The sequence below is a fragment of the Erythrolamprus reginae genome, chromosome Z, assembly GCF_031021105.1.
Source record: "Erythrolamprus reginae isolate rEryReg1 chromosome Z, rEryReg1.hap1, whole genome shotgun sequence".
Lineage (NCBI taxonomy): Eukaryota > Metazoa > Chordata > Lepidosauria > Squamata > Dipsadidae > Erythrolamprus > Erythrolamprus reginae.
In genome coordinates, this window is record NC_091963.1 from 66,924,785 (window position 1) to 66,940,549 (window position 15,765).

Below are 15,765 nucleotides of genomic sequence, written 5' to 3' on the forward strand. Positions count from 1 at the left end.
GGGGGGGGCACAGAAGATGCCACCCGGTGTCCCCAAGTCCTCTTTTCCTCATTTTATCAAATACAGATAACACTCGAAGAATCGCCACTGTTAGGACCGCCGGTAATAATCCCCTGAAATCAGGAGGGAAAGATGGGGAGAGCAATACTTATTTGCGTACATATTTTGTCCCTCCCGCACTAATTACAGAAAATAATCCTCTTATGGCTAAAAAAAAAGATAAAGTCCCGAGCACGTCTTTGATGTTTAATAGGGGTTTTAAACAGGATAGATTTTAACAGGATAGATAGATAGCCCCCACCTGGGTTTCCTGAGGGCCGGCCCATTGCCAGCCCAGTGCACCCCAACAACACACTTGGCCAAGGTGGAGCAACAGCTCCGGGAAAGACGGGGAAGCCCCCCCCATCCACATACACACACCCTTCGAGGGAAACATGAGGCTGCGAAGCTACGTGAGGCAGGGACAGGAGAAGCTTCCTTTCCCCCCCGATGAGGGGGAAGAAAGAAAGAAAGGAACCCGCATTCATGTGCCCCTCAACCGCTCTCTCCTCCTTGGGCAAAGCTGCCGGGTCCAGCAGCCCTATCTCGGGGCTTTTGAGGAGAAGTGCTGCCCCAGCCCAGAGAAAAAGGCAGCGGCAGCGCCTCTCAGGACAAATTTGGTGGAGGGACGGTAGGAGAGGGGAGGGGCTGCCTCGGCTCATTGCAAAGGAGAGGCAATCAGCGTCTCTCTCTCTCTCTCTCTCTCTCTCACGCACACACACACACACAAACTCCCCCCTCTCTTTCCCTTCCTCTCTTTCTCCCCGTTTCTTTTTTCCCCCTCTCCACTTCTCTCTTGCCCTCCTTCTCTGTGTGTGTGTGACGGACGGAGAAGCCACACAGCGTCATCAGGGCTGACCAGAATCAGGTGGAGAGAGGCAAAGCGGCAGCCGGATTAGGACTGGTTGCCGCTTCTTTGACCAGGGAGACAAAGGGGAGCGCGTGGCTACACCGTGGGCTCCAGAGGAGCAGGAAGAGGAGGAGGAAGGGGGGCATCTCGCCCACTGCTGGAAAGCAAAGAGAAAATCCCAGGCGCTTCAGTCCGGAGGCTGGAAATCCCGACAAGCAAATGAGATATCCCGGCGGTGGCAATCACAAGGCAGGGGATTCCTTGCGGCAGTAAGAGAGCGCACGCGCATTAATATAGCACACACCCAGTAAGAGAGCCCACGCACCCGGGCTCAGGTTTGTTAGGTGAAAATGGTTCTTAAGATGAGGCAAACAAATCTTAAACCCCGGGTTCGTATCACAAAAAGTTCGTATGACGAGGGGTTCATAAGACGAGGTATCCCTGTCTAATTTTTGAAAAAATAGTTATGTTAGATATCACTCCCTCATCATTCTGCAATTGCTGTATTATTCTTTTCTCTTTTTATTTTTTAATTGGTATTCTAGCCATCACCACTGTTTGTTTGCGTGCTAAAATAAATTTTTCTTTGCCATTTTGATTTTTCATGCTATTTCATTTTGCATAATCAAATTCAACTTGTGTTTCGTTAACTCTCTTTTTTCTTTTTTCTTGTTGTTTTGGGATTCCTTCTATTAATCTAATTCTAATCTTTTGAGTTCTTCCTGTGAAGTATCTTGTTTTTGTTTCCTTTTGTTATTTCTTGTTGTCATGTATGCTATTGTAAGTCCTTGTATGTACAGTTTTGTAGTGTCCCACAAATTTTGGAGTGAAGTATCTTCCTTTCCAATCTTGAAAAAATAATTTCAATTCCTTTTCAATCATTTGTGTATATTCTTTCTCTTTCAGTATTTCTTGATTCATTGTGCATCTCTGTTGTTTCTTCTGCCCTTTCCATATAAATTTTATTAGATTGTGATCTTCCCAGGAGTTAGTAATTATTTCTCTTTGATCTCTTTTCTTAATCCCGGAGTCATTCATGGCATGTCAGTCCTTGACCACAATTGATGTGGGCTTGAATGGAATGTGTATTGGTTCCTTTCCATATTTATTTATCTCCATGTTCCTTGTAGACCTAATTCTTGTGTCATTTCAAAACATGAATCTGGCAATGTTCTTTTTTCTGCCTGAAATCTAATTACTTTTGTAATCTTTTTTACTATCTGTAATTGCATTAAAATCTCCAATTAAACATATGTTCTCATATTCTAATTCCATTATTTTATTATATACTTTTCTATAAATTTCGCTTTGTTATTTAATGTATATATTATGATAAATAATATTTATTTTTGCTTTTTCAATCATTAGGATTCTTCCCTCCTCATCTACATAAATTTGTTTGGATTTTAATCTTTCCTTAATATATATTGCAATTCCTCTTTTTTTATTAAAACATTTTTAATTCATAGTACAGTTAAAAACATGACATACACAGCAACACAACACAATACAAACAGATGAAAAAAAATGTGCTAATGTGCTAACTCTATGTTGTGATACATAGAGTTTTCCCATCTTTGGGTTTTCTAATAGTTTACTATCCTTCAACTTTAAATTCAACTTTAGCTTTGGAGTGTTTGTAATTTTATGGTCAAGAACAAGGGAAATATGAAATGCAGTGATAAAAAATGCCATATGTTCTAGGCTGAACAGTTCATTGTTATTCTGACTTAGATTGTAACCCATCAATTTGTTAATATTAGGAGCCAGTTGTACAGAAGCATCTTAATCTGAACATTGAGTCATGACATCTGGATTTCTTTTCTTGTTAGATTTGAAACATTTCACTACTTATCCAAGTAATTTCTTAGGTTTAAGGAAGAAGGAAACTCCATACATGTCCTCCAAAGTGGTATCATTTCTCTCTTAATCTGAACAGGCCCATTAAGTGAGTAGGCAGAGAGTTGTTGGGATGTAAATGTTGTATCTCTTAAATCCATGACCATAGGATTTAATTGCATTAAACTGCATTCAACACATTTCTCTTCTTATGTTTTGGTTCATGTCAGAAGAAACAATGGTTATTCTTCATTTTCAGAAGATTAAGTAAGATGAAGCTCAAATATGCTGTTTTTCTGTGATGTCTGCAACAGTGTGTACCTTCCAGAAAAGCTGAAGATGTAGATATGATATCACTATTTAACATTGGGATTTTCTTTTTTTAGAATCGTAATGAAATTAAAAATGGAGCAATACTTCGATTAACAACATCACCGGTAAGTTGCTGATACATTTGCATATATCTAATTTTTCCTATCTCTCATGTTATCTTATGATTATTATAATATAATCCATATGATATACTGTTAATTTATGAGAATAGGTGACATTTATTTATATAGTTACATGAAAAAATTAAAGATTAAATTGTATATGAATATGGCAGTGACAGAAATTCAGATAGGATAATTTTTAACCCCTACTTTGGAAGAAATAAAAACTTGTCAATTGTATCCTATAACCAGTCAAAATTCTGCTTCTATGCTTGGATTCTCCCTTCTATACAGAAATTGTTTCTGATCTCTTTGCATGTTTGAGACTTTCCCAAATATTTGCAGTAACTGCAAAGAGTATTTTAAAAAGGGTTTTCTTTTATATAAGTACATTTTGATTAATTTTTAGGTAAGTTTTGGATCATTGCCTTGCTAAGATAGACAGTGCCTTTTTAATTTCAATTTTTAAAATTGTCTTTGAGACATTTACGGTATTTCTAGAACTTCAGCTAAATCTTATCTTAATTTTACCTGCATAGTATTTCTTGTGTCAAAAATTTTTTTTCAATGTTTTTATAATCTTCCTCTGCTTTATAGGTGAACTATCTTCATTTTCCAGGGCTCCAATAGCTACTTAGTTGTTGAAAATACAGTTCAATAGTCACCACCTGGAGAATTAGAAGAATGATAACAATAGTTTACCAATTCAATGGAATTGTTTTTTTCTGGTTTAATGGCAGTCTTAGAAAGTCAGTCACTTTTTGGGCCTTATTAACAATTTTACAGCAATACATAAATAAAAATGTAGCATGGAATTAATATTTTCATTAGAAATTTTCATTTCAATAAAATATACAAAGTTAACAAGAACACAGAAATTAATAGAGAATTTTTTAAAGACAAAAAATAAATTTGTGCCTTCTTGCTACCAAGTACCGTATTTTTCGGTGTATAAGACGCACCGGTGTATTAGACGCACCTAGATTTTAGAGGAGAAAAACAAGGAAAAAAAGTATTCTGAACCAAATGGTGTAGTATTATATTGTTTAATAAAATACCAATATAGCAGAATACTTTTAAAAATCATGTACACTTTTTAAAGCCATACACACTTTTTACAAACTTCAAACTTGACAGCTACAAGACTTGTGGACTTCAACTCCCAGAATTCCTCCACCAGTCATGTTAGCTCAGAAATGGGAATTGAAGTCCACAAGCCTTAAACTTGCCAGCTTTGAAGAACCTTTGCACTCCTAACCCCAAACTCAAACAAACAAACAAAACAAGCAAATGAGGACAATGCATTTTTAGTTGTTCCTTTAGACACAGAAATGGATAGTGATAGAATCATTTATAATTACAGTTTCCTGCTGAGGTTGCCTTAATGTTACTACTATACCATGAGGTTTTCAAAGACACCTCTCTTGACTACTCCAATTTTCACAATTGAAGTGCATGGAAATATATGGTGATGATGATAAACCTGAAATATTCCTTAAAAGGAGTGTTTCTAGAGCAGGAATCTCCAGCATTGGCCACTTTTAAGACTTGTGGACTACAACTCCCAGAGTCCACGAGTCATAAAGTGGGCAACGTTGGAGACCCCTGGACCAGATGACCTACAGTACAGAGTCCCTTCCAACTCTTTCTCCCTCTGTGTGTGTGTGTGTCCCTGCGCATGAGCCCATGCGGGCTTGAAGTGTAAAAACAAAACTTTGTTTTCAAGAATTTTTTATTCCATTTTGTCCTTCTTCCTTTGTTTCTCTCTGGCCACAACACTGCGATTTTTGCAGCCGCCTTTGCAAAAACCCTTCTCGGCTCCTTTCGGGAGACCGGCCTTTCCGCTTTGCCCACAGGACTTCCCACCACCAGACGAGACGGGCTTAGTAACCATGCCTATCCAAAAAGCAGGCAAAGAGATGAGCCCTGCTCAGCTGAGGACATTGGCAATGCTCAGCCGAGCCGGCAAGCAGGAGTCCTTGTTTCTTCATTTGGCAGTCCTGCCAAAAGGCCCCATGCCCCCAAAGCCTGGCCAGCTCCCTTTGATTTCTTCTCCTGGAATTGGAACCCGAACACTTTCCCACAGCTCCTAGTGGCCCCCACTCTAGCTCCTCACCTGGTTGGAGTTTCAGAAGTGACTGATACCACTGTGTCGCCACCAGCAGAGGAGAGAGATCAGGCTCAGTGAGGTCGCGGCAAAGCCCTGAATTTTTTCTTCGGCTGGGGTGGAAGTCTTTTGTTGCTGCAGCAGAGGCGGTGGCAGAACAGCCTAGGAGGTCCTTTTCCTCTGCGGCAGCCTGCTCCAAGTCCCTCCTCACAGTGCTTGGGCCACGCAGATAAGAAGGGGAATTCTCACATGGCTCGACTGAGCCAGGGGCGGGCAGGTCTGAGGGCCAAGAGGATCCTCATGGAGACAGCTACTTAGCATTTGCTGGATGTCCAGACAATAGAAGCAGTCCCTGAGGATCAACAAGAACAAGGCTTCTATTCAATTTTATTCTTGGTACCCAAGGCCTCGGGGGGATGGAGGGCGGTTCTGGATCTAAAATAACTAAACCGATATGTCATCTACTATTGGTTTAATATACACTCCCTAGGGATAGAGGTGGAGTCATGGTGCTGGCAACACAGAGTTTCCCCTTGTCCATGGGGAAACTCTGAATTTCCACTGCCTGGGAGCTTTGGTTCCCATGGAACCAAGCCTGATCCTCCCTGAAGCGGAGGGGTGCATGGGACGCTGCCAGAGGGCTTGTTTGGGGTTGGCATACCCCACCAGTCGAACCGGTCTGTCTCGCACTGGCAGTGAATGAAATCGGTTGGGCTGCTGTGCCTAACCCAACCAAGCTGAGCCGACACCACAATTAAAGGATTTTAAAATAAGCTGGAAATCATCTGGAGAGAGAACTAAGCAATGTGCTGGAGTGAGAGGAACTGAGTTAAGAATGATGCTGGTGAGTGATTCAGCTGACTGGAGCTTGGCTTGTTTTTTTTTTTAATTTTTAAACAGGAACAAAAGCTTGGGGGGAAAATGGAGAGGAAGCAGCTAATTGGCAATTGGAAACAATAGCGGAAAGCTTCTGGAAGGACAACAAAAGCCCAAAATTGAGGATTTTAAAATTTGTTTATCTGATTATTGAACTATTTTTATGAATTTTAGCTATTGATTTTAATCAACTGAGAAAATTAAGTTTTTATTATATAAATAAGTTTAAAATACTTTTTCTGTGGAATTGCCACCTGCTGGTTGGACAAATAATTACAGGAAATTTGTTGGACATACAATGTTTTTCGACCTAGGCTTCTGGAATACCTTATGTATGCTGATTATGACTGTGAACTTAATTATTTCCATCTGGAGACTACAACATCTTGAAGAGGAAAATTTATATTGTTCTACAAGAATTATTTTATATAACTACTGTGGATATTACAGATCTTATTTACAGCACAGAAATTGAACTGAGAAAGCAGATTAAACACTTTAAAATAATAATAATAATAATAATAATAATAATAATAATAATAATAATAATAATTTAAAAAAAATAAAAGCAAGAAAGTAAAAGAAATGAAATAAGAAGGAGCAGATGGGAGAAGATTTGGACAATGATAAAACTACAAATTTACAAAACTGATAAATGGTTATTTAATTATTAATTGAACTAATTACAATGAGAGATAGCCTATATTGTAATATTGAAAGGAGAAAGAAAAGGTGAAAGAAGACTTAGATAATGATACATTTATAGCTGTATAAGGTTCTTAAATAGATTTGTTAAAAAAAAAAGCAAATTCCATGCTTGGCATGATTAGGAAAATAAGTCAGTAAGTGTTCTGGTTTCTGGTAGAAATTTAGCAATTACTAATAACTTTTATTAAATGCATTATATCATGAATAAAGAAACTCCATTTATTTCTCTGCTCTTCTGGAATTCAAACACATTTCATACACGCACTTATCTGTTGGTCCGTTATCTCCCTTGACCGCATTCCTCACATCCCTTCTCCTTCTCCACTTAACAAGATTTATTTTCCTAAATGCATGATCTCTAAAAGCAGCAGCCCTGACTGTTAATCAACACAAAATACGTTTGCTTACTTGAGATCGGCAAGAAAAAACATCAATTTTTCTCATCAGCAATGTTGAAACTCCACCCTTCTTCCCCACTGACCCCCTGACGTGCCAAATACATCACTACAGTATTTAATCCATTCCTCTCCTTAATATCTTCTTCCAGACCTCTGTTCTCTTAGTTTTTGGGCCCTTCTGAATTTAGGGTTAACCCAGCGAGCATCTGATTCTCCCTCGCTAGATCCTGAACTCATAGCCCCATCCTGTGGCTGGCCTCCCACCTGTTCTACTACCTGTAACCCCGGGGCCCCCACTAATTCATAAACACTATCTGAATTAGAGTCCTCAATATCTTCATCATCCTCCAACTGACCAGGAGTATGTACAACAGTAAGCATTGTATTGCTTCTGTACAAATCGATGATGAGACCACACTTGGAGTATTGTGTACAGTTCTGGTCACCTCACCTCAAGAAGGATATAATGGAACTGGAAAAGGTGCAAAATAGGGCAACAAGCATGATCAAGGAAATGGAGCACCTCCCTTATGAAAACCAGGTTGCAACGTCTTGGTCTCTTCAGCCTTGAAAGACGGCGTTTAAGGGGTGACTTGATCGAAGTGTATAAAATCATGCATGGGATAGAAAAGGTGAATACAGAAAAATTCTTTTCCCTATCACACAATACTAGGAAAAGCGGGCACTCCCTAAAGCTCATAGGTAAGAAAGCGAGGACAAATAAAGGGAAATATTTCTTCATCTGTAGGGTCGTTGGTTTATGGAATTCTCTTCCAGAAGAGGTCGTGACAGCTGTCAGCCTTGATAGCGTCAAGGCAGGATTAGATAGATTCATGGATGCCAAGGTTATGGGTGGTTATTGAAACGGATGTCAATGTGCCGCCTCTATGTTGGTTGAGGCAGGCAGGATTCCCTTGAGTACCACTTAGAAACATAGAAACATAGAAGTCTGACGGCAGAAAAAGACCTCATGGTCCATCTAGTCTGCCCTTATACTATTTTCTGTATTTTATCTTAGGATGGATATATGTTTATCCCAGGCATGTTTAAATTCAGTTACTGTGGATTTATCTACCAGGTCTGCTGGAAGTTTGTTCCAAGGATCTACTACTCTTTCAGTAAAATAATATTTTCTCATGTTGCTTTTGATCTTTCCCCCAACTAACCTCAGATTGTGTCCCCTTGTTTTTTGTGTTCACTTTCCTATTAAAAATACTTCCCTCCTGGACCTTATTTAACCCTTTAATATATTTAAATGTTTCGATCATGTCCCCCCTTTTCCTTCTGTCCTCCAGACTATGCAGATTGAGTTCATTAAGTCTTTCCTGATACGTTTTATGCTTAAGACCTTCCACCATTCTTGTAGCCCGTCTTTGGACCCGTTCAATTTTGTCAATATCTTTTTGTAGGTGAGGTCTCCAGAACTGAACACAGTATTCCAAATGTGGTCTCACCAGCATTCTATATAGCGGGATCATAATCTCCCTCTTCCTGCTTGTTATACCTCTAGCTATGCAGCCAAGCATCCTACTTGCTTTCCCTACCGCCTGACTTTCACCCATTTTGAGACTGTCAGAAATCACTACCCCTAAATCCTTTTTTTCTGAAGTATTTGCTAACACAGAACTGCCAATACAATACTCAGATTGAGGATTCCTTTTCCCCAAGTGCATTATTTTACATTTGGAAACATTAAACTGCAGTTTCCATTGCTTTGACCATTTATCTAGTAAAGCTAAATCACTTACCATATTACAGACGCCTCCAGGAATATCAACCCTATTGCACACTTTAGATCATCGGCAAATAGGCAAACCTTCCCTACCAAACCTTCCCCTATGTCACTCACAAACATATTAAAAAGAATAGGACCCAGAACAGACCCTTGTGGCACACCGCTTGTAACCTGACTTTGCTCAGAATACTCGCCATTAACAATAACTCTCTGATGTCTACGCTTCAGCCAGCTGCAAATCCATTGAACTATCCAGGGATTAAGTCCAATCTTCACTAATTTATCTATCAGCTCTTTATGTGGAACCGTATCAAAGGCTTTGCTGAAGTCCAGGTAGGCAATATCCACGGCACCACCTTCATCCAACACCTTTGTGACATAGTCAAAGAAATCAATGAGATTAGTCTGACATGATTTGCCTTCAGTAAAGCCATGCTGATTTGGGTCCAATAAGTTATTGTTTTTTAGGTCCTGATTTATCCTCTTTTTGAGTAGAGTCTCCATCATTTTAACTACAACTGATGTCAAGCTAACTGGCCTGTAGTTACCAGCTTCTTCTCTACTGCCCTTCTTGTGGATAGGCACAACACTGGCCATTCTCCAATCCTCAGGAACTTCTCCTGTTAACAAGGATTGGTTAAACAAATCAGTCAGAGGGGTAGCAATGACAGATCTGAGTTCTTTAAGAACTCTGGGGTGGATGCCATCTGGACCCATTGCCTTATTTATCTTTAATCGTTCAAGTTCTTCTAAGACATCAGCTTCTAAGATCACTGGAGCTGAATCCGTACAACTGGAAGCAATGCTATATCCCTCTATAGTATTATTTTGTAAGGTGTCTTTTGAGAAAACTGAACAGAAGTAGCTATTGAAATGGTCAGCAATCTCCTTATTCCCATTAATGCATGTATTATTCCCGGTACTAAGCTTCGTGATGCCGCAGTTTTTCTTCTTCTTTTTTTTTTGTGAAAATCTCTTTATTAATTTTTCTTATATCATTCCCATCACATATTATTTTGAATTACAGATTATACATATTCTCAGTTAACATTCTGACAGTAAGTTTTGACCGGTTTCATTTCATTATATACATTGTATTTCATATTTTTAAATTCTAAAATCTATTACGTTCATTAATTATACACGGTAACTGTAGGTCGTTTCAATTGTACTGTTGTTTCATATTATGTTGCTTTTATGTTCTCTTTTGAACCCATTCATGCCATTTTTGCCATGTTCTTTTTGATTCTATTAATTTATTTCCCTTAATTGAATTCATGAATTCGTCCATCTCTACACATGCATATATCTTATCTATAATTAAATCTTCCGTTGGTATCTGATCACTTTTCCAGAGTTGTGCTATCGCAATTCTCGTGGCGGTGTTTATATGTGTTGTGAGGAGCATTGTTTGTTTTGAATAATGTTTTCTCCAAACTCCTAAAAGCATAGCTTCCGGTGTGAGTTCTATTTCCTCTTTCGTAATCTCTGTGAGCCAAGTATGAGTTATTGTCCAAATTTTTTGTATCATGGGGCAGGACCACCACATATGGAAAAACGTACCTCTTTCCTTTTTACACTTCCAACACGAGTCTGATAATGTTGGGTGGATCTTTGCTAATCTCGCCGGTGGGAGGTACCATCTGTAGAATAATTTGTAATAGTTTTCCTTATATGCTGCCGAAAGGGTTATTTTGGATATTGTGGTCCATGTTCTTTCCCAGTCGGCAATATGGATGGCGTGTTGCAGATTTTTTTCCCACGCTATCATTGGTGTTTTGGTCGTATCTTTTATTCTTTCCTGTTCTAAAAGTATTTGGTATATTCTGCTTATTTGTTTGTTTTCATTTCCTATCAGAATCTTATCTAATGGGTTCATAGATTTTTGAATACCGGGTGTTTGATTGTCTTTTTTAAATCTGGATTCTATTTGGGCGTATGTCCACCAATCCATTTTATGATTTAATCTTTCCAGTTCTTGTCTAGATTTGAGCTCCCCATTTGGGTGTAATATGTCTCTGTACTGGATGGTTTTGGCTATGTCGATCAAATTTGGGTAGATGATGGCTTCCATAGTGGAAAGTCATCTTGGAATTTTGTCGTAGTGTTTATTTTTAATTTCATACCAGGTTTTTAGTAGTGATTTACGGATCAAGTGCCTGTCAAATATAGTTTGTTTTTGCAATTTATCTTTCCATAAATGCGCATGCCAGCCTGTTTGTAAGTCATGGCCTTCTAATACAAGTATTCTCTTATTTTTTAAGTTAATCCACTCTTTTATCCAAATTAGGCTTGCCGCTTTGTAGTATAATTTTAGATCCGGGAGCCCCAGGCCTCCTCTAATTCTATTATCTTGGAGATACACATATTTTATTCTTGGCCTTTTGTTATGCCAGATGAATTTGGAGATGATTTTATTGATTTCTTTAAAAAAGTTTGGTTCCAAGTTAATCGGAGCTGTCTGAAAAAGATATAAAAATTTGGGAAGAATATCCATTTTTATTACAGATATTCTGCCTAACATTGATATTTGTAGGTCTTTCCATTTCTCTAAAAAATTTTTGGTATCTTGCAATAATTTGTCATAATTGTCTTTTTTAAGTGTAATTGTTTTGTTTGTTAATATTAATCCTAAGTACTTCATTTTTTTTGTAGTTTGGAGTTTAGTAGTTTCTTCTAATTTCCTAATTTGTCGTATACTCATGTTTTTTGTCATTAACATTGTTTTCTGTTTATTTATTTTTAGACCTGCAAATTCCCCAAAATTTTCAATTTCTTTGATTAGCTCTGGGCCAGAGCTGGTTGGTTCTTCTAAAAAGAACACCATGTCGTCCGCATATGCCTGTAATTTATATTCTTCTTTTTAAATTTTAATTCCTTGTATATTTTTATTATTTCTTATTTTATTTAGTAGTAGTTCCTGTGTCAGTATAAATAATAAGGGTGACATTGGGCAGCCTTGGCGGACTCCTTTTTCTGTCAAAATTGGTTTTGTAGTGTCTCCGTTTATTATTGCTCTGGCCTTTTGGGTGGTATATATATTTTTGATAATGTTTTCAAATCTGTTACCTAATTTTAATTCTCTAATTAACTCATTTAAGTATTGCCAATTAACATTATCAAATGCCTTCTGGGCATCCAGGAAGACAAGAGCTATTTGTTTTCCTGGATGGGCTTCACCATATTCTAAGACGTCTAAAACTGTCCTGGTGCAGTTGAAAATTTGTCTGGAGGGTAGAAAACCATTTTGGTCTGTGTTGATGATTTTATTTAATATTTCTTTTATTCTGTCTGCTAAGATTACCATAAAGATCTTATAATCCACGTTGAGCAGAGAAATTGGTCTGTAATTTTTTATTTTCTGTTTGTCTAACCCCTCCTTTGGTATCATCGTTATGTATGATTCTCTCCAGGATTCTGGAATTTTGGCTTGTTGTAATATTTCATTGTATGTCTCCAGTAATATGGGTTCAAATAGATCTTTATTTCCTTTATAGAATTCCCCCGGGAGTCCATCCGGCCCTGGGGTTTTATTGTTTTTTTGTTTTTTAAATGCTAATTGAATTTCTTGTAAAGTAATTTTTTCGTTTAAAATTTGTTTATCGAGTTCTTCAATTTGTATGGTATTATTTTCTTGTATGTATTTAGTAATTTTAACCATTTTGATTGGTTCTTCTTTATATAGGTTGTTGTAATAATCTTGTATTATTTCCTTTTTCTGTTGTTCCATGTGTTGTATTGTCCCGTCTTTATCCTCTAATTGATAAATTAATTTTTCGCTTCTCATTTTTTTGATTTTCTGTGCAAGCCATCTATCTGGTTTGTTAGCTGTTTCAAAGTATTTTTGTTTCGTTTGTTTTAAATTTCTAATAAATTCTTGCTGTTCTAATATATTTATTTTGGATTTAGCTTCCCTTAGTGATATTTGTGTCTGTTTGTTAGTTGGGTTTTGTTGAAGAGTTTTTTCCAGGTTGGCTATTTTATTTACGTAGTGATTATATTCTGCTTTCTCTTCTTTTTGTTTTTTAGCTGTATATGATATAGTAACTCCCCTAGTATATGCTTTCAGTGTGTCCCATAGTATTTGAGTTGAGGTGGGTTGTTTCTTATTTTCCTCTAGAAATAATTTTATTTCTTTGTTTAGCATTTCTGTATATTTTTCATCTCGAAGTAGGTTTGTATTTAATGACCATCTTCTAAATTCTTTCTTTTCCCCCTGCCAAGTGATTGTTATTGGGTTATGGTCAGCCCACGTATTTGGTTCTATGTCAACAGATTTTATTTTTTTGTGCATATTCTTACTTAGCCATACCATATCTATCCTAGAGAAAGAGTTGTGTGGGGCAGAGTAGAATGTAAATTGTTTTTCATTTGGATGTATTAATCTCCACATATCTACCAGATCTAGTTCATCCGTCATTTTCTCAAATGTGGTTGGTAGTGTGGCTCTTTTTATTTTACTCTTGGTTTCTATTTTGTAGTCCAGTTTTTGGTTCACTATTCCGTTATAGTCTCCTATTATACATATATTTGTTTGGTTAAATTGTAATAATATTCCATGTATTTTTTTATAAAATTGTTTCAATTCATGATTTGGTGCATATATATTTACTAATAATATTTTCTCTCCTTTGATTTCTACTTCTACTATAATATATCTTCCTTTTGGGTCAGTTTTTATCTCTCTTGGGTTTAATTCTTTTTTCACATATGTGGCTACCCCTCTTTTCTTTTTCATCTAGAGAAGTGTATAGCTCTCCCAATTTGGTGTATTCTAAATATTTTTTGGGTGCAAGTTTGATATGTACTTCTTGTAGACATATTATCTGTGCTTTCTGTTTCAGGAGTTTGGAGAAAACCTTTTTTCTTTTCTGATTGTTGTTGAGACCATTTATGTTTATTGAAATTAGTTTAGTTCCCAGTGGCATTTAGCTTTGAATGGGTAGAAAGAGAATATATAAACAAGAATAAAAGAAAGAGGGCTTTTCCTTCTTGGTTGTTTTTAGTTCCTTTTGTTTGTTTGTTTCTATTTGTCTGCTGCTGCTGCTGCTGTTTGGGATCTGGTCTTAGCCCCTTCTTCCCTTTCTCTTTCTCCCCCCGTCTCCCCCGTCCTTCCACCTGTTTGTTTGTCAATTTCAATTTCTTCTTCTTTGCTAGATTCTAATCTCTCCCCGCTCTCTAACTCTATCTCAGTGTTAACCAATTGTTCGTATATTTCTTGTGCTTTTTCAAGGGAGTCCACTTTAACTCTTCTGCCCTCAATATTTATCATCATCCCTTCGGGATTAATCCATCTAAATGTAATTTCTTTTTTGTTTAGGACAGAGGCTAGTGTCTTATAATCTCTCCTTCTCTCTCTTACCTTTCTAGGAATTTGCTTTAATATATTTAATTCTTTACCCTTATATGTCATTTTCCTTCCTCTAGAACAGAGGTCCCCAACCGCCGGTCCGCGGACCAGGACCGGGCCGTTGGGGTTTTTCAGCCGGTCCGCGGCGCCGCTGACAGCTAGCTTTGGCTGCCGGGAGGGCGGGGAGGATTAAATCCTCCCCCCCTCCAGGAGCAGCAAAAGCCTAAGCGGCGGGGTGCGCCCTTTGCATTTTGGCAATGCTTTCCCTCCGCGGTGGGGGGTGCAGGGCAGGCGCAGGCAGCCCCAGGAGCCGCCGCCGCTATTCGAGCCTCTCGTGGGGGTTGGTCAGCCGTCTCTGCCGTCGCACCCGGCCGGCCCCGGGTTAAATACCGCTCCCTCCCGGCTCCTTCCCCGACGGGGCGGGGCGCTCGGCCGCCACTGACGCCGCGGCTCTGCTCGGCCCGCCCCGCGCTTCGCCAGCCGCCTCCTTCGAGCATGGCTGGACAGGAAGTGCGGGGCCTGCGCGAGTGGCCCCTCGGAAGAAGGCGCTCTCTCCGGCCCACGCGCCTTTTGCCCGGTAGCGGCCGCTTCCCGGGCGCGGCGAAAGCGAGTCGGTCGAAAGGCTGCCCGGGTCGCGCCTGCGGTCGTCTTCGCGCTCCCATCGCGCAACAAGTGGCTTTTGCTGCTCGTGGAGGGGAGAGCGCCAATGCCGAAATGCAAAGGGCGCACCCCGCCGCTTAGGCTTTTGCTGCTCGTGAAGGGGGGGTTGGCGGTGCCGATACCAAATGCTTTCCCTCCGCGGTGGGGGGTGCAGGGCAGGCGCAGGCAGCCACAGGAGACAAAGAGTGAATGAGAGAAAGGAAAGAGAGAGAAAGGGAGGGAGAGAAAGGAGTGAGAGATAGAAAGGATAGAGAGTAAGAGGGAATGAGAGAAAGGAAACAGAGAGAAAGGGAGAGAGAGAAGGAAAGAGTGAGAGATAGAAAGGATAGAAAGAGGGAATGAGAGAAAGGAAAGAGAGAGAAAGGGAGGGAGAGAAGGAAAGAGTGAGAGATAGAAAGGATAGAAAGAGGGAATGAGAGAAAGGAAAGAGAGAAAGGGAGGGAGAGAAGGAAAGAGTGAGAGATAGAAAGGATAGAAAGAGGGAATGAGAGAAAGGAAAGAGAGAGAAAGGGAGGGAGAGAAGGAAAGAGTGAGAGATAGAAAGGATAGAAAGAGGGAATGAGAGAAAGGAAAGAGAGAGAAAGGGAGGGAGAGAAGGAAAGAGTGAGAGATAGAAAGGATAGAAAGAGGGAATGAGAGAAAGAGGAAATGAAGGAAATGAACCCCACCCCCATATGACCAAAGCGCCCCCCCCCCACCGGGCCATGGAAAACTGGTCTAGCTTAATGCCGGTCCCTGGTGCAAAAAAGGTTGGGGACCTCTGCTCTAG

The 15,765-nt window shown here is 39.2% G+C and overlaps 1 protein-coding gene across 3 annotated transcripts in view; it reads left to right on the forward strand.

Moving 5' to 3' along the window:
* The window catches only part of ELMO1 (engulfment and cell motility 1), a 606,322-nt gene that overhangs the window by 97,092 nt on the left and 493,465 nt on the right, over positions 1 to 15,765 (forward strand). For all 3 annotated transcript variants that reach the window (XM_070726295.1, XM_070726294.1, XM_070726296.1), the window contains exon 5: positions 3,115 to 3,165. In XM_070726295.1, coding sequence (XP_070582396.1) covers positions 3,115 to 3,165 — 51 coding nt within the window. The remainder of the gene's footprint in view (positions 1 to 3,114; positions 3,166 to 15,765) is intronic.